The sequence below is a fragment of the Podarcis gaigeae genome (assembly GCF_964106915.1).
Source record: "Podarcis gaigeae genome assembly, chromosome: Z".
Taxonomy (NCBI): domain Eukaryota; kingdom Metazoa; phylum Chordata; class Lepidosauria; order Squamata; family Lacertidae; genus Podarcis; species Podarcis gaigeae.
Genome location: NC_139691.1, coordinates 15560245 through 15586009, shown reverse-complemented (window position 1 = coordinate 15586009; position 25765 = coordinate 15560245). Strand labels below are relative to the sequence as shown.

The window sequence follows — 25765 nt, the reverse complement described above, 5'->3', positions numbered from 1 at the left end:
ATAACAAGATGTTGTATGTGGGCTGTGGCAGTCAGATGTCTGTTGGTTCCCATTCAACACATCCAGGCAAATCTGTTTTTTTGTATCTTCCAGGTCTGCGTTGCTCCTGTTGATTAAAATGTGGGTAAAAAATCTCCATTCCTCTTCTCTTCCAACACCATGTCCAGCTGGGTGGCAAACTCTGCTGGAAATGCTGAGTACTTTATTACTATATCTTTTCAAAACTGAGCTCCACAAGGCCCCAGGCCAGCCATGAAACCTCTTTGATACAACTGCAAATTCACTTTAAAAAAATAGAATAAAATGTAGGTACGGATGCAATGAATATCCTGGATGTTTGTTTCCCAAAGGCAAAAGTTTTTGTTTTTTTTTTAAATTGCATATTTATAATTGAGGATAAGCATCCCAAGTAAAGCAATAGTTATCACAGGTCTGTCAGTGTGTGTGTGAGGGGGGGGGGAGGGAGAGTAGGTGAAATGGTAGGTTTTGCAAAGCTGCTTTATTTTATTTTATTTTTACTTCCATTTATGAATTGCTTCCAATAAAAATATCTCAAAGAGATTTAACAATAAGAACATCAACCAAGAGGGCAGCAGCAGCAGTTTCATACATGATGCAATCCTCAATCTAATACAGATACAGACCAGGATGAAAAATAAATACATCTCCACTGAAAAGTCTTGGTTTAAAAAGGAATGTCTTCAATAGGCACCGAAAGGACAATCATCTGACTATTATTTCGACTACTATTTTTACTATTACTATTATTACTATCACCATCATTGTCAGTCTTTATTATAGAAATGGTGTCTGTCTGATATATTCAAGAATGAACAGGATTTAGCACTTAATATTGGGGCCATGAACTGGCCAGGACCTGGGGCAAATCTAGGGTTGCCATATTCTGAAGAACAAAAAAGAGGACACATATGGATCTCTAAGACAAGTTTTGCCACCCCAAAACCTTTCAACACCAATTGAAACAAATTCCTTCTTGAATAAATTTTTTAAAAGCCTGGGCAATGCCAACTACATATATTGTGCAAATAGAGTAATTTTGCATAATTTCCCACAATCTGCACATTTTTAGATTGAATAATTTATTCTATTTTGCTAATCACAAGGAGGAACAAGCACTTATTGCTAGGAATCAGACAGAGATCCCTCTGGGGTCTGTACCTTTTCAAACAGGGTGTCCCAGTCTTAAGAACTAGAAACTCACTTTGGTTGTTGTTGTTACTGTGGCGTTTGCCGGTTCGTTTGAAAATGTCTGTACAGGGGGAGAAAAAGGGTTAATATGTAGACCAATAGGAAAGCCAGAGGCAGAGCCTATCTGTTTATAAAAGGGCTTAGCCCAAGGTTTGGGTGTGGGTAGTTGGTTGGTTTTAATGGGTTGGTTGGTTGGGAAAGGAAGTTGGAAAAGCAGTTGGCAGGCAGTTGGAAATAGACAGTTAGTGCAGTTGGTTCTTGTGTGAGGGGAGGTAGAAGAGAGAGAGACAGGATAAAAATAAGACTAAGTGTTATGTAGTGAAGTTCCCCCTGGGCCAGCAGGGGGATACTGTAGATAGTTTTCACTCAGGTCTGTAGATAGTTTTCACTCAGGTCCACGTCAGTTATTTTAGGCGGGAAACTCTGGGTTGTTGCTACAATGTTGACAGCCGGCTGCCTATAAAAGAGAGGCCGGCTGAGCTGTTTGCTGTTCAGTTTTCTGTTCCAGCTTACAAAATAAAGAGCTGCCTTGGAGAAATCGCTGTGTCGTCTGCCATGTCTACCCACTATTCTACACTAAGAAGGTAAAGAGTAACAACATTTTGAATGCAGTTAAAGTTTATTTGTGTCTGCAAAAAACTACGCTGATCTTTGTTAACTTAAGAACCTGACTGAGTCTAACTGATTTACTGGGGAGGACATGGTTGGTGGCTGCGGATTAGTGGTGTACTGGTCAATAGTCCATGAGATGACCGGGGGCTCCATACAAACGCCACAGTTACAAACTTAGATATTCAGGAAGCTGTATTTTGTGGTCACTATCACATTCTGGAGCAGATCATGGCATATTCATACGATTATTTAGGAAGCCAGAAGGAAAAGAGGCCAGCATTCTTTAACTAATCCCTCCATTCTCCTTCCTGAATGACAAAACTGCAGACAGCTTGACTGTAATGAGATTTGACTGGAAAATTCTACCACTGGTGGGCTCTGGAGCTTCACTGCACAGCCTGCTGGGAAAGATCTGCCTAGGTCATACATATGAGTGCATCACGGCTGATCATGCCACCCCATGACTGACACTCTGGCGGAAGCCCATGCAACTGTCCTGAGTGATGTGTAATGATGGTTTTGTCAGGCCTGGTGCAGTTGGCACCTTGGCAGAAGGTCATTCGCGCATTCCCCAAATGAGCTTTGTCAGGCTTCTGTTGGTTGAGTTGATTGATGGACTGGCAGCCCAGCTGAGTGGCAGAATCGCCTCTGTGTCGCCGTGGCTTGTCAAATCTCCGGCAGGTGCTCCAAGGAACCTGAAAGATGCCGCTAGCCAAAAGGCAGCTGCAGTGACGGGTCACAGGAGGAGCTGCGAAGCCAGGAATGTTGCTGAGAAACCAGCAGAGCAATTCCATTAGCAGCAAGACCAGCAATTCACACCAGGATTGCAGGAAGCAGCTCAGTAGTGAGTCAGACCAATGACCCATCCTGTTCTATATTGTCAACATTGACAGGCAGTGCCTCTCAAGGGTTTCAGGCAGGAAGTCTGTTCCAGCCCTACCTGGAGATGCCATTGATGTTTGATCCTGGGGCCTTCTGCATGCGAAGCAGATACTCTGCTGCTGAGCAACAGCCAGTCCTCCTAAAAACCTGAGCTGTGCATGGTCCATTTGACTCAGAGTTGGTGTTTTTGGGTCTCCCACAATTCAGTGGCCTTGCTATCATTATTTAATCTAAGACTGTGGTTCCCAAACTTTTATTTGGGGGGGACACCCCCCCTTGGTTCCATAATTTCATCCCCAGTGCCAACTACCCTATAAAAAGCATTCAAAATAGTGGTTTGCATGACTCAGGAAGATAATAACACAATAAAATACAAAACAGTAACAATTAATTGCACATTTATTCAAAATCCAATTAAAACTATTCTGTTTAATTCATCAAAACTGATTAACTTGATGCCAGCTTTTCAAAGTCTGATAGTGATTTACACCTCTAGCTCCCCTTACCACCCCCTTACCTCTTAGTGCCCCCACTAGTCAATCCTACTACCCCCATCTCCAGGGGTTCCTACTGCTCACTTTGGGTACCACTGGTCTTAGCCATTAATAATCCATTTCCTGGTAGCAACCTGGATGCAGTTAGCATTCTCCTGGAGATGTGATTGTTTTGTTAACTACACAAAATTGGTATGACCAGGTTTGGAAGACTGCACTTCTAGAAAAATTAACAAAACATTGCAGAGTAGGCAGAGGTGACATTACCAGAGGTCAATTTTATAATGACTGGTCTCAGTTCATTTTTTAAATTTTTTCCTCACCTAAAGAACCTAGACGAAGGCCCATCTAGTTCAGCGCCCTGTTTTTGCAGTGGCCAACCAGATGCCTTTGGAAGCCTGTAAGCAGAACTGCACTCACCACCACCTGAAATTCCCAACAACTGGTCTTCAGAGGAATACAACTTCTGGCAGTGGGCATAGACCATGGCCATTGTGACTAGTAGCCATCAGTAGCCTTGTCAACCAGATGCCCCAATGGGAAGCCTTCACGCAGGACATGAGCAGGACAGCAGCTCTCCCCACCTGGGATTCCCAGCATTTAGAGGCGTACTGCCTCTGAAGTGGAGGCAGAACAAAGCCATTGTGGCTAGTAGCTGTTGATTGCCTTATGCTCCGTGAATTTGTCTAACCATCTTTAATGCCATCCAGGTTGTTGCCCATCCCTGCAAGTTGTGGCAGCGAATTTCAAAGTTTAGCTGTGCACAGTGGGAAGAAAGACAGAAAGACAGGTTAGGCAAAGAGACTGTTCCAAGAGCTTGATGGCCAGAGGGAGGTTTGAAGCTCTTTTCTTCTGAGTCCTGGTGTAAAACTCTTAACTCAGATCCCTACATGATGGACTGGGGAGGCACCCCAATTCAGACTTTCAGGGCAATGGTATTTAAAGAAGAATCTAATACTGTATGTCAACAGATGATATCTGATCCTGTGCTAACTCTACTTTCACCAGGGAGTGATAGCAAGCCATGTGCTTTTTATTTCATAAAATCTATACACTGCTGCATTGTAAAAAAAGAAAGAAAACCTCAAATAGGTTTACAAAAAGATAAAACAACAGAATCAAGAAAAAGATACAATAACTTTAAAACATACAAAAAGTTAAAATGCTAAAACCGATTAAAATTCACAACAGCATGTCTAAGACTTGCCTAAATAATATTTCATTTTTATATTTTTTTATGTATAAATGCCTGACAGCATTCTTGCTAGCAATGACTAGGATGGAAATAGCAGCCAGATGGAAGTCAGGCTCAGGTCTATCTGCCCCAAACTCGATTGCAATGATTTGGGAAATAGTATGATCGGAGCAGCTAACTCGACACAGTAGAGTGGTCAGAGGCCAAGCAAAAAAATGCAAGTTTGGGGCAATGTGGTTTATGTTGCTTACTTCTCTGGTCAAACCGCCAGTGATGCATGTATCCTTATGGAGAGATACAATTTCATAAAGGACTTTCACTGTTGTGTATTCTATGCAAATGAATACTCCAAATGTACTCCATATTAGTTTGGGTTTGTTTTTATTGCTGTTTCTTTATGTGTAGGAAAAATTGATAAAATGTATTTTTTTAAGCCTCTGCCTCAGATGTGTGGGGAACCTGCAGCCCTCCATCTGTTGTTGGACTTCAACTCCCATCAGCACAGCAAGAATGGCCAGTGGTCAGGGATGATGGGAGTTGTAGTTGAGCAACTTCTGCAGACCCAAAGACTCCACACACCTCTTCTAATTGCTCCACCACGCTGGTTCATGCATCGCTCCTCGGCGCTTATTTCCTAGAAAAGCAATGTCTGTTTAGTTTAATTTGACTTTTTTCTCCCGAGTATGATTGCATTATCTCTGGCAAATTGTCTAATTTTAAAAGACAAACACAAGCCATGTACATGAGGAATGGGAACTCCTGAATCAAAGATATAAGTTCTGCATTAAGAAATTAATTGATTTTATTACGTTTATAATCTGCATCACCTCTCCCTCCCTTCAGCTCGCCTGGTCTCAGTCTGCTTAGGGAGGGGAAACAGTTTTCATTCCCTTCAGGGCAAACTTTTGGGAGCCACATGCCAGTAGTGGGTGGGGCCAGAGGCAAAAGTGGCCGGAGCAACAAATAGAAATGTTACAGTAGTGTAGTTTTTAAAAAGGTAAAGGTACCCCTGCCCGTACGGGCCAGTCGTGTCTGACTCTAGGGTTGCGTGCTTATCTCGCTCTAGAGGCCGTGAGCCAGCGCCGTCCGAAGACTCTTTCAGGTCACATGGCCAGTGTGACGAAGCTGCTCTGGTGAGCCAGCACCAGCGCAGCACACGGAAACGCCGTTTACCTTCCCGCTATAAAGAGGTCCCTATTTATCTACTTGCACTTAAGAGTGCTTTCGAACTGCTAGGTGGGCAGGAGCAGGGACCGAATGACAGGAGCTCACCCTGCCGCGGGGATTCGAACCGCCGACCATACAATCGGCAAGTCCTAGGCAATGAGGTTTTACCCACAGCGCCACCCACATCCTATAGTGTAGTTTTTACAGTACTGTAATTTCTCTCTCTCTCTCTCTCTCTCTCTCTCTCTCTCTCTCTCTCTTTCTCACACACACACACACACACACACACACACACACACACACACAGCCTCATCATCTGCTGTCCAGGAAAGCAAGAATTTAAGGACACATCCCAGCTGCAAAGCAGGGTCCCTTCCAACTCTGCAATCCTATAGTTCTCTAGATAAGAACAAAACAGAGTAGTTGAAAAAAAACCCGTCTCTCCTCTCTTCTCTCAACATCTAAATGCCACCTTCTGCACCATACTCTCTTTTTCTTTTTCTCTTGTAAAGTTTTTTTAAAAAAAAATTCCATGTGATAATGTATATAAAACAGAGAATATTAATTTTAACAACAGGTGAAAATTAAAAGATGAACAACAAAACTACAAATTGGCACATAGAATGAGTCCAGTTGCACTTGAATTAAAATAACACAGTCCAAGTAAAGAATACCAGCATTATCAGATTACCAACTCTAGTTCCAGATTTGCTAGGCTTGTGGTTAGGGTTGTCCTGAAAATCAGGAAGAGCTTTCTGGTGGTAAGAGACATTCAACCGTGGAATGGTCTCCCTGGGAAGGTGGAGGACTCTCCTTCATTGGAGGTTGGATGGCCATCTGTCATTAATGTTTTAGTTGAGATTCCTGCATTGCAGGGGACTGGACTAGACGACCCCTCTGGCCCCTTCCAAACTTTACAATTATATTATTTTTATACATTGGTATCTTCCCATACTCTCTTTGAGGGCAGCTCCCCAAGGAACACATTGCAGTAATCCAGCCTGGATAGAACCAATGGTTGTGTCACTGAGGCAATAATGAAAATAACCATCTCAGTTTGCCTTTCTGGTTTTCTAGTTACTACATTCTGCACTCACTGAAGTTTGCTGTCTTTCATGGAAATCCCACAAAAAATGCATTTCAGTAATACAGTGGTACCTCGGGTTATAGACGCTTCATGTTACAGATGCTTCAGGTTACAGACTCCGCTAACCCAGAAATAGTACCTCGGGTTAGGAACTTTACCACAGGATGAGAATAGAAATCGTGCGGCGGCAGCAGGAGGCCCCATTAGCTAAAGTGGTACCTCAGGTTAAGAACAGTTTCAGCTTAAGAACAGACCTCCAGAATGAATTAAGTTCTTAACCCAAGGTATCACTGTATAGCCTGGGCAGAACCAGTGCATGTGTCAATATATACGGCATGAAACAGAACAATAGAAACAACCTTTCTCAGTGTCTAGTTGCCACCAATTGAAATTTCCATACATTATTTAAGAGCAGCCCCACAAACAAACAAGCAAAAATGCATTGCAGTAATCTAGTCTGGATGGAGCCAATGGACATGTCACTGAGGCAAGGCCGGCCTTCACTAGATAAGGTGCAAACCAGAACAAGCATATTCTCTCTCCCTATTGATCTGCATTTTTTCTGCCTCAGGGGTTGCTGAAAGCAACCTATCCAAGCCCCTGGGCCTTGCGCATCACCTTCGCTTCCCACTGTTTCCCCTTCAATAGCCTCCAGCTCCCACATTTCTGTATCAAATGCCAATTTCACCCCTGTCCGGTGTGGTTGCTGATAGTGGCTGGTGGGTGGGCTGAAAGTGTCAGAGGAATTCGCTCCAACACACTCTCCCTGCTCTTTGGCTTCCCAGTCATGTGCTGCTCCAAAGCATGGCTGAATAAACAGCTCAGCCGGCACCCCAAGCTTTACCGCCCTTCCAATTTCACTGCAGAAGAGCCAGTTTTGCCATGCATGAATTGGCTGGTGGAGGCCAGGCTGCATACCAACTTGCCCTGTGTTCAGATAAACCTGGGAACAGAACATCCAGGGGAGCCAGAACACCGCCATCATGCCTAGTAGCTGTTGATTAGCCTTATCCTCCACAAATGTGTCTAATACTAGTTTAAAACATATATTTCGGCAGCCATCACTAAATCTTGTGGGTGCAGATTCCATAGTCTAGCTATGCGCTCAGGGCTGACCCACCTATAAGGTTCAGGGTGGCAGCAGCCACCTCAGACAGCAGGTTAGGGATAGCTGGGAAGGGCAGCAGATCTGGCCAAGGAGCAGGCCACTCACCACCTCCTGTACTTGTCACTTGCTGCCTCGTCTTCCACCACTGCCACTCATCCCCAGCCTACTTTTTTCTCCCCACCACTACCACATACAGAGTGCTGGAGCTTCCCCCCTGCTGTGTCTAATCACCTCAGGTGGGGGTGGAGGGAGCTCCTGGGGTGCAATTTTCTATTTTGCCTCAAACAGCAAAATATCCTGGCCTGGCCATATACGTGCTGAATGAATAAGGACTTTACTTTGTTCTGAATCTTCCAACATTAAGCTTCATTAGATGTCCATGAGTTCTAGTGTTATGGAATCATCTCCCTAACCACTTTCCTCATAGTTGTGTTGCTCCAACATCTTGAAGGAAGCCAGACTATCCTCCACCAGAGCCAGGGCTTTTTCAGTGATGGCTCTAACCTGGTGGAATGCTCTGTCCCATGAGACTAGGGCCCTGCAGGACTTGATTTCCTTCCTCGGGGCCTGTAAGACAGAGCTATTCTGCCCGGCCTTCAATTTGAATTAGCCTGATCTATTCTTTTTCCCCTTTCCTCTTCTATGAAGAAACCCTTTCTGGGACCCCACATTTAAATTCTTCCCTGGTCTCCTTGCTGGCCCTAGTAGGACCAACTTGGCCAGTTAGCCCTGGTGATCATTCGATGTCTGTTGAGTGGGTTTTGGTTTTTTCCCCAAAAAATGACCCCTGAATTTTTGAATATTATTCATTTTATTGCATTTTATGTTGTATTCTATGCTGTTTTATGCTGTTTTTAAGTCGCATTTTAATCAATGTTTTATATTTGTTGTTAGCTGCCCTGAGCCCGGTTTTTAAACCGGGAAGGGCAGGGTATAAATAAAAATTTATTATTATTTTTATTATTGATTATTTTGGTTGCCTTTTGAACTAACTCCACCCACTGAGGCACACCAATGACTCTTTCTGAACAAGAAGGGGTATACAGTATAGGTGTTTTTTTTTTCTTTTACCAGTTGACCCTTCCTGGGGCTAAAGCTCAGTGGTAGAGCTCAGTGGTTCAGTTTCTTTTTTAAAAAAAAAATATTTATTAAAGTTTCAAAAAATTACAAAAGTAAAAAAGAAGAAAAAAGAAAAAAGAAAACACAGAAAAATAGAAACAATTAAAAAACAAATCAATCTTTCCATGTCTTATCTTTCATTTGCTTGTTTCCTTGCTTGTTTCACACCTCCCTTTTTTGTATTCTAGTTCAATTAACTATTTCAGCAAATCCTTTCCATCTTTGTTTTTGTCTTAATTATTTATCTTAATATAATACAACTTTACATTCTCGCCAATTAACAATCCATTTTTACTTAATTCTTTATAACATTACTGCTAAAACCACATAACTTCATTCCAGCATCCTTCTAACATTCCTTAATTTTACAATGTTTCTGTAAATAAACTTTAAATCAGTGGTTCAGTTCCTAATGGCATCTCCAGTTAGGGCTGGGAGAGACTCTGAAACCCTGGACAGCAACTGCTGCCAATAAGTGTAAGCAGTATTGAGCTGGATGGGCCCAATGGTCTAACTTTGTGTAAGGTAGCTTCCTATGTTTCTGGGATGCTCCACAGCTCAGTGGTAGATCCCCTAGTAAACAAACAAATTAATAGCCAAGCAAACAAGACTGCAAAAAGAAGAGGAATGTTATGTAAGGTGAGGGGGGGCACTCGGCTGGCCACTCTGAATGTGCTCTTTCGATAGGCAGTTATCAGAACATACACAACCAGCAATGGGTATTGCATACAGCAGCTGTTGCAGCTCCAGGGTGACTGGTCAGGAGCTGTTGCCAACCCCCCATTCTCAAATCAACCCCGACTTATACCATCATCTTTCAAATAATAATAAAAAAAGCAATGGTCTGATAGGTTGTTCTTCCACCACCACCATCCCCCAAATCTGGTGTCCTTTAAAAATGCAGAACCCAGATCCAGCCTTAATCCCAATACTTTCTTTCATTCATGCATGCTTAAGGGAAAACACACAGATCTATTTAAACAAGAAAGGAGAAAGGGGGGGGGGGGAGGGAAGAATGGAGGCTTAGCTACCAGCCATCTCCGCGCGCCCCCACCCCTCGCTTGCCCGCCGCTCCCAACAAGCAGCCCAAGCAAAGTTTCTCTAGTCCTGGGAATCCACTCCCGGCTCACGGATTCAGCTCCAGCTGTCAAAACCCAGGTCAATATATGTTAATGAGGCTTTGAAATTCCTGAGCAGAGGGAGTCACTTTTAGACTTCCTAAGACCTTCATAATTCACGGTTATTCTCTAGCGCTTTCCCCCCGTGCTTTAAGAGAGAACGGGGTGGGCAGGGGGGAGGAGGAGAGACGGAGTGAGGAAAATATATTTAACAAGAGAAAGAGCGAAAGGGGCTTAAATTATAAATGAGGGCTAAGTTTCCAGAACCTTTTGCAGAGTGTTTGTACAGACAAATTAGCAGAGCCGGAAAGCGCCGTCGAAGGAGACAGCAGGTGCATACCAGTGTAGCGTGGGGCGATTTCCACCCTTAAAAAAAAAAAAAGGGGGGGAGTGGGGTGCATGGACTACAAAGGTGGCTAGTCCAGCTCGAGGTCAGCCTCCTCGGCTGCGTAATTACGAGGTGGTTTCTTCAGGATGCCACTATCTGAAACCTCCCGCACGTGCACACGCGCACACAGCGATCCCATCAGTAAAACATAGAGATGATCACGGTGACTGACCTTCCATGGTTGCTGAAAGGATTGCTGAATGAGGTATCCAAGGTGTTATGAATACTTTTTAAAAAGAAAAACACTGTATAAATTAAAGACAGGCCTTCGTTTTGGAGCAAGGAAGGAACCAAAATGAGGCAACATATTCATTTATCTCATAAAATTTATACACCACTTGAAAATAAAATAAAATAAAATAGGTTTGGGGAAAAAAAGATGAAGCAATAAAATTATCGCTAAGAAAAACTGACAACAATAATTTAGAACGTTCAAAAATTTAAAATAACAATAGACTAAAAACAGATGAAAACTCGCATCCACTTTCCAAGCATCTGGACAGACTTGTCTAAGCAACAGTATTTTAAGGTAAAAGGTAAATGACCCCTGGATGGTTAAGTCCAGTCAAAGGCGACTATGGGGTTGGACGCTCATCTCGCCTTCAGGCCAAGCGAGCCAGTGTTTGTCCACAGACAGTTTTCTGAATCACGCAGCCAGCATGACTAAACCACTTCTGGTGCAACAGAACACCGTGACAGAAATGCCATTTACCTTCCCGCCTCAGTGGTACCTATTTATCTACTCGTGCTTTCAGATGCTAGGTTGGCAGGAGCTGGGACAGAGCAAAAGGAGCTCACTCCGTCGCAGGGATTCAAAGCCCAAGAGGCTCAGTGGTTTAGACCAACAGTGTTTTAGCAAGCACCAAAAAGAGTATAGTTGTAGCACCTGCCTGATGTCATTAGGCAGGGAGTTCCAAAGTGTAGGTAATGCCATACTAAAAGATTGAGTTCTTACAAATGCAGAATGGGTATTTTGTTGCAACTGTAACAGTGGGCACATATCAGGTAAAGCAATATTCCCACTCGCTGGATCATCACCTTGTTGTGGTGAGTGGGACCCTTGTGAGTGAAGCTGTCGGGAATCTTGTACTAAGAGGAAGGCACGCTTGGCAAATCCACACCGTGATCAACTCCCGTCTGGAAACCTATGTCCCCACTGTGGAAGGACGTGTGGATCTAGAATTGGCCTCCACAGCCACTTATGGACTCATTGTTAAAACCGTGTTTATGGAAGACAATCTTACATAAATACAAATACAAATCCACCAACAGGAACAGCAAGCAAGCTGTATAATACAGTGAGGAAGCATTGTTAAAGCATCTCTCCCCACCCCCACCCTACCCTCCGTTTAACACGCCTACCTACAGTGGGGTTTAGCAAGCTGCCCTGAGTGGTCCCTCCCCCTCCTCTAAAAGGAGGTGGGGCTTAAGGTGAAGGGGGGGTTCAAGTGAGTTTTCAGGTGAGGGAGGGGTTTCAGGTCTGGGGAAGGGCAAAGAGGTAAGTGGGATCGATGAGCAAAGCAAGCGGGGGTGGCAGCTCCTGGTTATCAATATTTTGGTAATTTTAGAATTTTATTGTGCCTGCTGTTTTTAAAGTCTGCTTTTATTGCTACTTTTAATGAATATTTTATGCAAACCACTCAGAGCTGCTTCTTCTTTCTGATTAAGTAGCATGCACACCTTGCAGAATAAATAATAAATAAAATGCAATGTATCAGTAAAACTGCAATAAATTCCTAAAAGTAGGGAAAGGCTGTAGCTCAGTAAAGAAGATAATCTACTTTGCATTGAGAAACTCCCAGGTTCAATCCCCCATTGCATCTCCAGGTGCAGGGCTGGGAAGAACCCTGGAGAGCTGCTGCCTGCCACTGAAGACAGCACTAAGCTAGATGGATCAGTGGTCTGACTCAGGATAAGGCAGCTTCTTGAGTTCCTAACAGAAGCATGAGAGAACTACCTATTGTTGTTGTTGTTTACTCGTTTAGTCGTGTCCGACTCTTCGTGACCCCATGGACCAGAGCACGCCAGGCTCTCCTGTCTTCCACTGCCTCCCGCAGTTTGGTCAGACTCATGTTTGTAGCTTCGAGAACACTGTCCAGCCATCTCGTCCTCTGTCATTCCCTTCTCCTTGTGCCCTCCATCTTTCCCAACATCAGGGTCTTTTCCAGGGAGTCTTCTCTTCTCATGAGGTGGCCAAAGTACTGGAGCCTCAGCTTCACGATTTGTCCTTCCAGTGAGCACTTAAGGTACCTATTAGCAGGTACCTTAATATTTTTTGTTTAAGGGCCACATGAACCGGGTCAGAGGTGTCAAGACTTTGCATGTTGGGCATGCAAAGCAGCAGAGAGCCCCCTGAACTCACAGAGGAACCCCATGGAGTGTGTCGTACCAAAGGGTCTCCAAAACCTGGATCCCGGCTACCTGAAAGTTTATATCTCCCTATGCCCGAATGTCAAGATCCTAAGGTGAGCACCTTCTCTTGCTCCCATCAGCATCAGCATTGACAAGTGAAAAAGGACCTTTTCTGCACCTGCTCCCATATTGAGGGATTCCTTCCCAAGAGAGGTCAGACTGGCTCCCTCTTTGCGTTCCTTCCACCAGCAGGCTAAGACCTTCCTGTAAAAGGTAAAGGTAAAGAAACCCCTGACCATTAGGTCCAGTCGTGGCCGACTTGGATTGCGGTGCTCATCTCGCTTTATTGGCCGAGGGAGCCGGCATACAGCTTCTGGGACATGTGGCCAGCATAACTAAGCCGCTTCTGGCGAACCAGAGCAGCGCATGGAAACGCCGTTTATCTTCCCGCCGGAGCGGTACCTATTTATCTATTTGCACTTTGGCATGCTTTCGAACTGCTAGGTGGGCAGGAGCAGGGACCGAGCAACGGGAGCTCACCCTGTTGCGGGCATTCAAACCACCAAATTTCTGATTGGCAAGTCCTAGGCTCAGTGGTTTAACCCACAGTGCCACCCACATCCCTCACTTTCCTGTAAACTAAGGTGCAAATGATGCTGATCACTGGGCTGCTGTCAGGGCAAAGTGGATTTTAATGACTGGGTTGTGATGTACTTTAACTATAGTTTTTCAACAGGTTTGTTTTTATGACTTTGTATTTTATAATGATGTTTTTAAATCCCAGCTTGAAAGAAAGGCAGGATATAAATCTATTAAGCAACAACAATGGCCTTTCCCAAAAGGTGTGTTGTTATTTTTTATAAACACCGAAACTCTCGCCAGAAGAAAGGAGCTGGTTCTCTGTAGGTCTAGTTGACTTTGCTGTCGGCTTCTGTTTCATCGCTGGGTGCACAAAGCAGGCTCCCTTCCACCTTGCTGCCTTGGGTGAAGAGGTGAGTCTTACAATGAGTCCAGAAAAAGACAGAGGCACTGCTGGGCTCTTCCTGCTCTCCTTAGGGAAGCCATGTCAGAGCCATTGCCCATCTCACGGAACTTGCTCTGCACAGGGACGCTTGTGGGAATAGCCCAGGAACGAGCACAAACAGGTGGACAAGAAGTGCAGATTCCTGGAGGAAACTGCCTTAAGAAACTGTGTTTGTTTATTGCAGAGGAGAAATCTGATTCAGAGCACCTTTAAAGGAAAGCCTACCTAATTACTTCTCAGTTGAACAAAACATGAACAAAAGGCAGTCTCTAGCTGCATGCTCAAGTTAAGCAGAGAACATGCAGGACCTTGGACAGCTCTGAGGGATCCTTGCTTGCTCCTGAGTTTGCTGCAGGGGATGCTGTCTCTGCAGAGAGCCAGAGTCTGGGAGGGCTGCGTCTCTGGAAAAGTGGGCTGAGTGGTTCAAGGGTGAAGCAAAAAAAACAACCCAGCAGTGGAGAAGTGGTGAGGATAGATCCCTAACTCCTGTTAAAAAATTGTCCTCCCCACTCACAGATTCTCTCCCCCCCTTGGCCCTTGTCTCCCATTTCATACAAATTTGAAGATGGGAGCATAAGATGATCCTGCTGTATCAGGTCAGTGGCCTGTCTAGTCCAGCATCCTGTTCTCACAGTGGCCAACCAGAAGCCCCAATGCGAAGCCCAGAAGCAAGACACAAGCAAAACAGCACAACTCTCCCCACTTGAGATTCCCAGAAACTAGTATTCAAAGACATGATGGCTTTGATAGCAAGTATAAAATATAGCTGTGGGACACAGGTGGCGCTGTGGGTTAAACCACAGAGCCTAGGACTTGCCGGTCAGAAGATCGGCAGTTCGAATCCCTGCGACAGGGTGAGCTCCCGTTGCTCAGTCCCTGCTCCTGCAAACCTAGCAGTTCGAAAGCACGTCAAAGTGCAAGTAGATAAATAGGTACCGCTCTGACGGGAAGGTAAATGGCGTTTCCATGCACTGCTCTGGTTCACCAGAAGTGGCTTAGTCACGCTGGCCACATGACCCGGAAGCTGTACGCCGGCTCCCTCAGCCAATAAAGCGAGATGAATGCTGCAACCCCAGAGTCGGCCACGACTGGACCTAATGCTCAGGGATCCCTTTACCTTTGTAGAATATAGCTATCATAGCTAATAGGCATTGATAGCATTAGCCCATATTGTTACCTGCAGGTCTGCGTCATCACATGTGTCTAGCCTCTGGTTTTGCCTTAGTTCTTAGAAATAAGACCCATCATGAGCTATGTACATCCTACAAAAATCTTCTAGGCTGGTGTTCGGTTCAGGCCACTCACCTCATGTAATAAACCCATCCGGTACAAAAGGAGGTTTAACTAGGCAAATGTCCAACTACTGTCCTCCTACTTTGTACAAACTCCCCTGAGCTCCTTCTTTGATAACCTAGCTTTTCTCTTGAGAAAAATAATCATACAATCTATTTTGTTAAAAAAAGGGGGGGATCCTGTTATGTAGGTAAATCAACTTCATTCAGCAATGCTCCACTTCTGCCATCTAGCGGAGAGATTCATTGCAGCACACAACCATTTTTGAAGGGACTTCCATGGCTGACAGCAGCCTTTGGAAGAACTGGGCGCAACTTTCCCTGTACAGTGGTACCTCAGGTTACATACGCTTCAGGTTACAGACTCCGCTAACGCTGAAATAGTTCTTCAGGTTAAGTACTTTGCTTCAGGATGAGAACAGAAATCGTGCTCTAGCGGCATGGCAGCAGCGTGAGGCTCCATTAACTAAAGTGGTGCTTCAGGTTAAGAACAAACCTCCGGAACGAATTCAGCCCCATTGGAGGTGTGTGTGGAGGAAGTGTGTTCACTGGCAAAAGAGGGCATGAACCATATCCCCTTGTTTGAATTTGGGGGGACATGTGGTGTCTTCAGACCAGCATTAGGCAGGGTGGGGCAAGCACCACAGGAGGCAGTTGGGAAGGGTGGGCAGCTATTTATTTTATTTTATTATTTTAAAGTATTTTTCAAGTATTATTTTTAAGTAGCTTTTTAGTATACAAAAAGTTGAGTTGGAGGTGACAATGATAGAAGTTTACAAAATTATGCATGATATACTTCTAAATACCAGTTATTACAAAGCACAGGAGAGGAGCGGGCCCTTGTGCTCAGATCCTTCCCACAGGCATCTGGTTGGCCTCTGTGAGAACAGGACGCTGGACTAGATGGGCCATTGGCCTGATCCAGCAGAGCTCTTATTATATTCTTATGTAGGACATAGCTGTGAGTGACATGCAGTCTGATCTGAGGACCCTAAGCAAGCCTGGTGCTTTCAGGTGCTCTGATGGTATCCCATTGCTGGCGCTGAAGTAAGGCTGCATACACACCATACATTTAAAGCAAATATCCCTGGATAGGGATTGCCTGAACACAGTTGTCCATAGATGTGTAACCTCACCGCTGCATTACTACAATGCACTCTTTGTGGGGTTGCCTTCAGGGTTGGTCCGGAGGCTGCAGCTGGTGCAGAATGCAGTGGCTGACTTGATTGTGGGGGCAAACTACAGCTAGCATATAAGCCCCCTGTTAGCTAGGCTTGCACTGACTGCCAATCTGCTGCTGAGCCAAGTTCAAGGTGTTGGTACTAACCTAGAAGTCCCTATGCAGTTCAGCATCAAGTTGCTTAAGAAACCGCCTTATCCTTTATACACCCAGTAGATGACTGCCATCTCCTGGAGAGTTTCTCCTGCAAACTCCAAAGATATGAGAAGCCTGCTCCCCAGTAACTTGGAACAGAGTCTTCAGCTTGGCTTTCCCTGTTCTGAGGGATAGCATTCCTCTTTGAGATAGAACAGGCAATCACTCACTGTACTTTTCCAAAGCAGCATTTTGGTTCCCACAGCTTTTCCCAGCTGCATAAATTGGTCTTTTACCACCAGTGCCTACGTTGGGTCTTTAGACCTGTTTTAAATGTATCTGCCGTTTTTAATTATCTCATGTGTAAATCACCTTGAGACAGTTGTTTAGAAAGCAATTAATAAATCACAGATGGGTATGATGATATTAAGAATCATAATTTAAAGCACAAAGCTTCACCCAGGAAGCCTAGGAACTGTGATTTACATATAATCAATCCCCAGCGCTCATAACAAACTAGAGTTCTCAGCATTCTTTAGGGTGAGTGCAAATGCAATTTCTGTCACTTTGCACACCCTTCTCACTAGAACCAGGAATGTTGTGTGTGGAGGGGGGTGTCACGTTTTACTAGCAACCCCAGCTCTGGGCACAAGCTCTAGAGTCCCCCAAATGGAGTCACAACCTTGTTATAAGAATTTTAAGGTCTCAAATATAGAATATTCTTAAATGCACACATATCTAAATATATGAACCATGTGTCTGAAATAGTATGGGAGAACAATCCTGAAGCCATTTTGATTCTCCCACATTGACCTCAAATATTCCTCTGCATTAAGGGAGGCAAATGGGGATAGCCTTCCCATTGTCTTTTGCTTGCACATCCTGTCTTAAAGGGCGTATTTGTGTATGAATCAGGTGAGCCTGTGACCTGGATTCAGGAACCATTATTAACCATCACCAAAGAATAGCCAGACTGCACTGGTAATGCAATCAGTGACCATTATCAAGTATCCCGGCAGACAGGATTTCTGCTGTAGACCACTGCCTCCTGTGATGTATGTATGATGTTTTAGGGGGGTGGTCTTGGGCAACAGGATGGGCAATTTCAAGGGTCTATATAAGGGCTTGCACACCATTGTTCAGAGTCCTCCTCCCTTCTGCATGTGGTGAGTGGGGATCCTGTTGCAACAGTTTATTTCCTTTAACAAAGATCAGGCTTACTAGCCGCTTTGCTTCACAATATACTCTGGTTGGCCTCTGTTATTTTCTCCTACTGATAGGGAACCCACTTAAGGACTCTATACAGGCTCTTGGATACTCCATAAGGGAAAAGGAGCAGTTTTTTTCCTATAACATTGGACATATTAATGATTTATATGAAAGGCTTCTTTGCTGCTTTAGGGGGAAATTGCTTCACGATCAAGCAAAAGGGAGCATTAAAATGAAGCAAATCTTACCACTGCCAAACAGAAATGGGTTAAAAACCAGGCTGCAAATACACCATGCATTTAAGTCACCATACATTTAAGACTCCCCACCCCACCAAAGGATTTTGGGAACTGTTGTTTCCTTCTCACAGAGCTATAATTCCCAGCACCCTTGAACTACAGTCCTGTCCCTTTTAAAGATGTTTCACCATTATGAGGTCTAGAAGCTCTTGTTTTGTTTAAAGACAAATTGCTACACATGGAATTATTTTTCTCTTCCAGAAACAAGCAGGCCTGGGCAAGAGGTTGGTATCAAAAGTTGAAATCAGAGTCAAAGCTTTGGGAGACATCAGTGGGAAGTAGACGTTTGTTACACCATAAACACAGATTGTGTGTTGCAAGGAGGCTGGAAAAGGAAGTCTGAGTTTTTGTCTGGATGTGTACAGTATTTTGCTTTAGGCCTAATTCTGATCTTTAGAGGTATGTGTGGAAGAAACAATGCCATTGTACTTTGATTTATGTAAGCTTGTATGTACCTTCTAAGTTTCTAGTTTACAATGTTTTTCTGACATGCTTGCCTGCATTCGCTGTTTGTTTTTTACAGGGGCAAAACTGCTAACAGTTCCCTACCTGGTCACCTGAGGGGAGGAAACACTGGCCTGCTGTGCTCCAGTTGGAGAACAGCCTTTACCAAAGGTGTCATGGGCTTTGAAGACACTCGAACACAGGACACAAGGGAGAAACGTGCTAAGAGGAAGGCACGTTTGGCAAACCCTCACATGATCAACTCCTGCCCAGAAACCAATGTCCCCACTGTGGACGGACGGGTGGATTCAGAATTGGCCTCCACAGTCACTTATGGACTCACTTTTTAAAACCGTGTTTATAGAAGACTATCTTACTTGGCTACAAGTGATCGCCAAAGAAGCTATAACCGTGGGATAGTAGCTACAGGCCTGATTATTACAGTTTGATATTTAACATGTTTTTGCATTTAAAAACAACGGAATTTGATCATTGGGGATTCTAACCTAATCTGCACTTCCCAGGCTCTAACATATGAATCAGGGCTTACAGCACAATGCTAACTTTCTGCTCAGCAGGAAGTCCTAATGAATTCACTGGGTTTATAACCAGGTTAGTGGGAGCTTGAATTTCAGCCTTTGAGGTGTGTGAGATGAGGAAGGCGCTCTCCCAATTCATCCTTGATCCAGGAAACAGTTTGTTGGACTAGAAATGCATCATCTGAACTAGACACCACTGAATACAGAGTAGTCCTTGTTGCAAGATCCCTTTCAGTCTTGCTATGAAGGCGCAACCAGTGTTGTTGGCCTTCAGTGTAGCACTTCCTTCACTCAAAAATTGCCTTTTTCTTGTTAATCTCAAGGTATTTGGGGCAGGGTCCAGGGCTGAGGGGGGTCTGGGCAGTGTCTGTTAATAAAGCATAGGCTGCTCTAATCTTTTTGATGGATGGCGACAGCCCATGGTCCTCCAGTTGCTGCAGTACTCCAACAACAGTCTGCATTAAGCTTACCAGACATCCCCATTTCCCGGGAACAGTCCCCAGATTTACAAATCAGTCCCCATACAAAATCCATTGAAGTTGAAGTGTCCCCGTTTTCACTGAAAAAAATCTGGTAACCTTAAGTCTGCATGGCCAATGGTCAGGTTGTAGTCTTAAAGACCAGAGCCAGGGCCACAGGTTCCTCATCAGTTAGATCTCTACAGATCTCTATAGTACAACTAAGATTTCCCACCCCAAAATGGATTCCAGTTGGTCACTGAGAACAGGATGCTGGGCTAGATGGGGGGCCATTGGACTGAAGAAGGAGGCTCATCATATGTGAGAGTCAGGCTGGCTTTGCAGCTCCCCTTCTGAAGAAGTGAAGGTGAAAGCAGGAAGACTCTGTAGATTTAAACCAGGAAGTTACCTTACTTTTCATTTTGTATCTTCCACAACCAGCCAAAATAATGGTGGTGCATTAGAGATTCTTTCCTCTGGAACACAAGTGTCCATAGCTCCCCCTTAGACAGATGGGCAAATGCTAAGTTTCTGCCTTTTAAAAATGCTTGAATCCTCTTAGGTTGCACAAGATAAATACAAGTGAATTTGACCTCTTTATTATTATTATTCCAGGTGCAAATTCTGGGGTATTGCAAAATATATTTATTGGTGGATGAATGGAAGAAATCTACTGGGCAAGATGAAAAATTTGACAAGGACCTTTCTTCAAAGGATTTTGAGGTTTTAGCACAGAGTAGCTAGCTGGATCTTCATTCGCACTGCCGTAGCCCTTCAGAGGGCTAAAAAATGTAAACAAAAACAAAAAACCCTAAAACGTAGACGGTTCGTCTCACCCATGAAGGCGGCTGTGGATAGATGAGGGCTACATAAAATGGAGGCTTTTCACCAAACCTATAAATAAGTTGGTGGAAATCAGTGCCACAAAATAAGGCAAGTACGACTAGATAACTGTCTAGATTCCAATTTGTTGCCATTTGCTTTGAGAGAACCTTCACAGACAGAAGCATTTTACCTCTGAATACTAGATACCAACAGCTACCTGCCTGTTTGTGACATAATATAGCCACAGGGAACCTACTGTTCTCCATATCTTAATAGACACCTAACTCACATCTGTCCCTGCCAAGCATGGAGAGTGGTCAGTGAACTGTAGCAGAACAGTGTGTCACAGGTTCCATCATTCTGGCATCTTCTGAGTGTCTGTCAGATGGGTCTTTGGAGTAATACAGCAAGGTTGTTCTTCGGGTACACAGGCTCATTTGGGTCAGATTTTTACTGCCCCCAAATAGCAACTGCATAAATCTACAGAATATGGGGCACTGCTCCAAAATTTATAATGTATGCAAATTTCCAACAAAGTAACAAGAATGGCTATAGGTGAAGATGGATTTTAGAAATCTGAATTGCCAATGGAGTTTGTTCTGATTGCCCCGCCTGAAAGAATTGTTCATGAAACCCAAACACACTGTCCCCAACCACACACCCACCCACTTCTTTTTGCTACAACATAGTAGTGGATAACCTTTTTGCTGAGAGGGACCCAGCTGCTGCACATATTTTCTCCTGCCTCTGTTTCAAGAGATGGTCCTCTCTCTAGCTGTTGTAATACTGTGGTGGGTTGGCTTGTTTCAAAGCAGAAAAATCCCTTTCCCATAGTACAAAAGGTGCGCTAGATCTATCGCTCAGATGGTCACGGCTCAATCTGGGAGGCGACTTCTTTAATTACAACAAGAACGCAAAAAAAAAAAAAGACGTGGGGAACACCTTGACACCAAAAGTATACAAACAGGAATATCGGATCACAGTAGTTTTCGTTTCATTTTTTTAAAAAAAATGTGTCTTAGAAAACCATTAAGGAAACTTAAAGGCGGCAAATACAGTGCCCACATGGTGCTTGGCAAGCCAGCTTCTATATGTTTCAATTTCTGGAGATTACAAAAGAAAGCAGAACAGTGTTTCGAGGCAAAAAAAAATACATTCCTTGATGAAGAATGCTCTAGTTATCAGATTATCAGTGCCTTCATGAAATCTAAAAAAAAAAAGTGTGCCCTTTAAGAAGGGATTGTTGGGCACATACATATGATGCTGGCAGTTTGGTTTTATTCCCCCACGGAACCCATGTTGAAAAAGTCAGTCCCCAGACACCGAGATGATGTGTTTTCCCTGCCCCTCCTATTTCTACCATTCTTTTTTCTTCTCATCCATAGACACGCCACCAGGCCCAAGGGCCACCACCAGCAGGAGGCCTCCGATGACGGACATGGTCTGGAAGAAGTCGTACTTGAGGAAGTCATGCATGGGTTTGTAGACTGGGATGGTCCAGAAGGCGTTGAAGTAGATGTTGATGGCAAAGAGCCAGATGACCAAGGTCAAGGCGGCCAATTTTGTCTTGAAGCCAACAGCCACAAGGATGATCAAGGCTGTGCCCACAATGTTCTGGAGGATCTATGGGAGAAGATGGGACAGAGAAAAGTAGAATTCAGCAGAGGCTGGTGTAAGGGAGAAGAGAGCATCTTACCCCACCTAACTCAGCCTCCCCTCAGCCAGGCCCCACCTGCTGGCCTTAGGATTTGCCACCATTCTAGGGGGAGGCAGCCCTGGCTGTCAGCCTCCTCCTCCTTAGCCTCCCAGGTCTTTGACAACAGACATTTTCAGTGGTGAAATGCTCAAACACAAACAAACACACACACACACACCCATGAAGCAGACCTGGCTCTATCACTGCCATGTTTATCCAGGCTTATGGTTTTTAACTGGGAAGGTAGTTAAACCTATCTGTGGCCTTTCTTGGGCTTATCCTTTACAAGCTGTGGAAGGACACATTCTTTTAGTTATCTATTGCTGTTTTAAAATCTTATATTAATGTCTTTGCTATTTTATTTTTACTGTATGACTTGCTTTGAGGCAGCCGAGTGCAAAAAATACGGCCAAAGCATACAATAAATAACAATAGCATCTCATTAGGAAGGAGGGTGAGGAGAAAACTATAATCGGTTGACTCTGCCTGCCCATCCCTTGCTCTGGCTCCGCCTGACATTGGCCTCCCTGCTTTCCACCCTACCAGGATCAATAGGCACCTACCAGTGCTGGGAATAGGAAGAGCTGGAGGAGGAGGAGGAGGAGACAAATCCCATACAAAAATACCTCTCCTCCTAAATAAAAACAAATTATTTGTAATGTTTGGGCCACTTACCGAAAAGAAGCTAGCGTCAAAATGCAGCAGCGTCATAAACATGAGGACTAGCAGAACTCGTCCGCCCAGCTGCATGTACTGCTTAGGGGAACTTTCCCGCATGGTGGGGACTCCGGCGAACATGCTCTTCCCCTCTGACCGTGATTCAGCCAGCAGCAGCAGCAGACCACCCCCCAGAGCAAGGTTCCTGTAGATGGCGAAATACAGTTAGTCCAAAACACACACACCTGAATACCTACACCAGGTGTGACAAGGGCTTGTGCACCAACAAAAATTAAAGTGACACAATCCAATCAAATATGCTGTTACAAGTCTTAAGATGCTTAAAGGTTATATGTTGGTTGCCTCTGGAGTTTTTGAGTGACAAGTCCCAAGAGTGAAAGCGGCTTACATTTTGACACCTGAGATGTATATGTCTTTTGGGATCCACCTTATTTCTGTGATTGTAAGTTGTAAACAGTTTTTAACCTTGCAATATGATTGTTGTCGCAAACTGAGGCCTTAAGAGTGAAAGGTAGGTAACGAATGATAACGATGATCATAAAACGTTAAGAAACATTCAAAAGCAACCTTGACAAGCAAAATGCACAAGGGACGCTATAATCATTTTCCTCAATGCTAGCTGGTTAGAAGTGAACGATAAATGAAACTAAGATTAAATAAGCAAGAATTAGTAAAACGAGATAAAAGAGAGACATACCTCATCAAAAACTTCAGATCCCATAAAATGCTGTACGCAATTGTCTAGGAGGAAACAACCAGACACGATTGAACCCTTTGCTTAAAACCACCCTTTCCTTTTGATCTTGAGGTTGAAGCAGCTAAATACTCCAAAAAGAAGCTTGGCATCTATCTGCTGGATGCTCACTTTCATCGCTTCTTCTACCTTCCCTCTCCTACACTCCCACACCCCTATTCTGTAAATAGGGGTATTTAGCACACGAACTCCTTGGGACCAAGGATCTGTTAAGTTCACTTATGCTTTCTCTGCAAAGATCTATGCACATTAATGCCATTGTGTAAATAAGATGGGTTCTTTGGATAAGCAAGGGGTATGAGAGTGAAAATGGAGTAGCACTTTTTTGCTAAAGAAAAACAAATGCTTTACAGCCTTACTGCTAATATATTTTGCAAACATGTGCATGACTTAGAATAGGGGGGTACCCATTTTAAATTTATTTTACTTCTCTGCTCCCAAGAACTATGCAGCAGCTAAGATGAGTCTGTTGGATCATGTCAACAGCTCATTTAGTTCAGCATCTTGTTCTCACAGTGGCCCCCAGATGCCACACTAGCAGGACCCAAGCACAAGAGCATTCTTCCCACAGCAGAGCATAGCCATCATAACTCAGGGCTCAAGGGGAGTGTGCAGATTCCACCTGAAGTACTGAACGTTACACTGCTGGACACGGGGCTGTTTTTAAATTTCTGTTTGCCCCTCCCATTGTGGTTTTCTTTGAGAAAACAAGACGTGTTGTTGTTTTTTCACTTCTACATAACTCAGGGCTAATGCGACCACGCCTCTTGTTTTGACTTCGAGCCCGTCAGCACTCAGACACCCTAGTTTGCTACTGGAGGGGCGCTTGCGGGGCAATGGAACCTCCCGCTTCAGAGCCAGGAGGCGCAAGTGTGAATAGGCACGATTTTTCAGTGTTGTGCAATTAAGAGTTGGGATTGATTTCCTTACCTGGAGTGCTATAATGCCAAATAATCCAAAGCAGGCATACTGAACAAAGTTCCTACTCAGCACTAGGATGCAGCCACCTAGGAAAGGAGGCGGAAGAGAAGAAATAGCCAAGTCAACAGCATTAGTGAATCATGTTCCCCTTGCTAAGGTTCTGTTGACCCTACTATCTTTTAAATCCTTGACTCGCCTGCAAAGCTTTCTGCTGGCTTGTCTCTTGAACCATAGCCTTCATTCCTCAAACTTTAGCAACATCAATCTCTTTAAAGGCAGCCTTGTTTTTAAGCACTAGTCCAGCAGCCACCAGATCACCTGCCTGTCAACCATGTGACATGGCCATGACATCAGCTGACCCGTTTTCCTTTCCCACTAAAAGCAAACTCAGGGGACCGAGTGCTGACAGACATGGGAGCCAAAAGAGAGACAAAAACAAAGCGCATAGGCAAAGGTCCAGGGCTTGGCATGCACTGATGATCAGCTGTCATATACAGTCAGGTGCAGGGCTGTTGGGCATGGGTTGGCTGAAATCAGGTCCATGGCGTGGAGATTCCCCACTGTTCTTCTACAGTATATTAAGCCAAGAGTATATTAAGCAATTGTCACTGCAATTCACAACTGAGGAAATACTCCAAAGCTCACCTACATGAGCTGCTGGGCATCAAGCCATGGTGTACTGCTGCAGGATTGGAAAATGAGAGGCCTGTGAGTGGTTGTTTCTGCTTTATAAGCCACCAGGGGGTGAGAGAAGAGAATGGGTGAAGAAGAATGAAAATGACTCTGCAGGAGAATGTAAGGACTTGTAGAGGTGGCAACTATTTTAGGCATGCGTAATTGATGCACAATTGCTGGTGTACAAGTCCTTTTGGACCCAGAAGAGGCCAGAACGGGTGTGGGGGTGTAATGGGGTGCAGCGTGCTTATGAATGCTCAGCCGATGCATGCAGGTGCCGGGAATGGAACCCTCCCCACCCCACCCCCCGCAAAATGGTCACTACCTGTATTTATAGGAGGAACCTGGAAAGGCTGCCCACAGTCTGACTGAATGATGACTGGGGCTGCTATCACTAAAGGGGGGGGGACCTCTAGTCCAAGGGCTTACCGTATTTTTCGCACTATAGGACGCACTTTTTCCCCTCCAAAAATGAAGGGGAAATGTGTGTGTGTCCTATGGGGCGAATGCAGGCTTTCACTGAAGCCTGGAGAGCGAGAGGGGTCGGTGCGCACCGACCCCTCTCGCTCTCCAGGCTTCAGGAGAGCCCCACTGCCAGCCCCACAAGCTCAGGGGACAGCGGGGAGGCGGAACACCGCCATCCCGCTGTCCCCCGACTTGGCTAGAAGGCTGGCGGGGGGAGAAGCCTGCTCCTCCCCGTCGCCAGCCCCGCAAACTCGGGGGACAGCGGGAGAGGCACAGCGCGCCCTTCCCGCTGTCCCCCGAATTGGCTAGAAGGCTGGCGGGGGGAGAAGCCTGCTCCTCCCCGTCGCCAGCCCCACAAGCTCGGGGGACAGCGGGAGAGCCGCAGCGCGCCCTTCCCGCTGTCCCCCGACTTGGCTAGAAGGCTGGCGGGGGGGAGAAGC

General features: G+C 44.8%; 1 protein-coding gene and 1 long non-coding RNA gene across 8 annotated transcripts in view; one reads left to right on the top strand and one right to left on the bottom strand.

Moving 5' to 3' along the window:
• The first annotated feature begins 934 nt into the window (after positions 1-934).
• LOC310836352 lies at positions 935-21163 on the top strand. Of its 2 annotated transcripts, XR_014560028.1 has the most exons (3): positions 935-1527; positions 1800-2665; positions 18072-21163. It is a non-coding gene; the product is annotated as an uncharacterized lncRNA (long non-coding RNA). The 2 variants fall into 2 exon arrangements; XR_014560029.1 differs by lacking the exons at positions 935-1527; positions 1800-2665 and adding an exon at positions 13307-13723.
• Positions 21012-25765, bottom strand: part of SURF4 (surfeit 4) — a 20071-nt gene continuing 15317 nt past the window's right edge. For 4 of the 6 annotated variants that reach the window (XM_083721435.1, XM_083721437.1, XM_083721438.1 and 1 more), the window contains 4 exons: positions 24195-24271; positions 23208-23251; positions 22508-22694; positions 21012-21759 (listed from right to left, as the gene is read on the bottom strand). In XM_083721435.1, the coding sequence (XP_083577561.1) occupies positions 21493-21759; positions 22508-22694; positions 23208-23251; positions 24195-24271 (575 nt within the window). In that variant the 3' untranslated portion in view covers positions 21012-21492. Of the gene's footprint in view, positions 21760-22507; positions 22695-23207; positions 23252-24194; positions 25285-25765 lie in introns of all 6 variants that reach the window. The other 2 variants (XM_083721439.1, XM_083721440.1) reach the window with 1 other exon arrangement.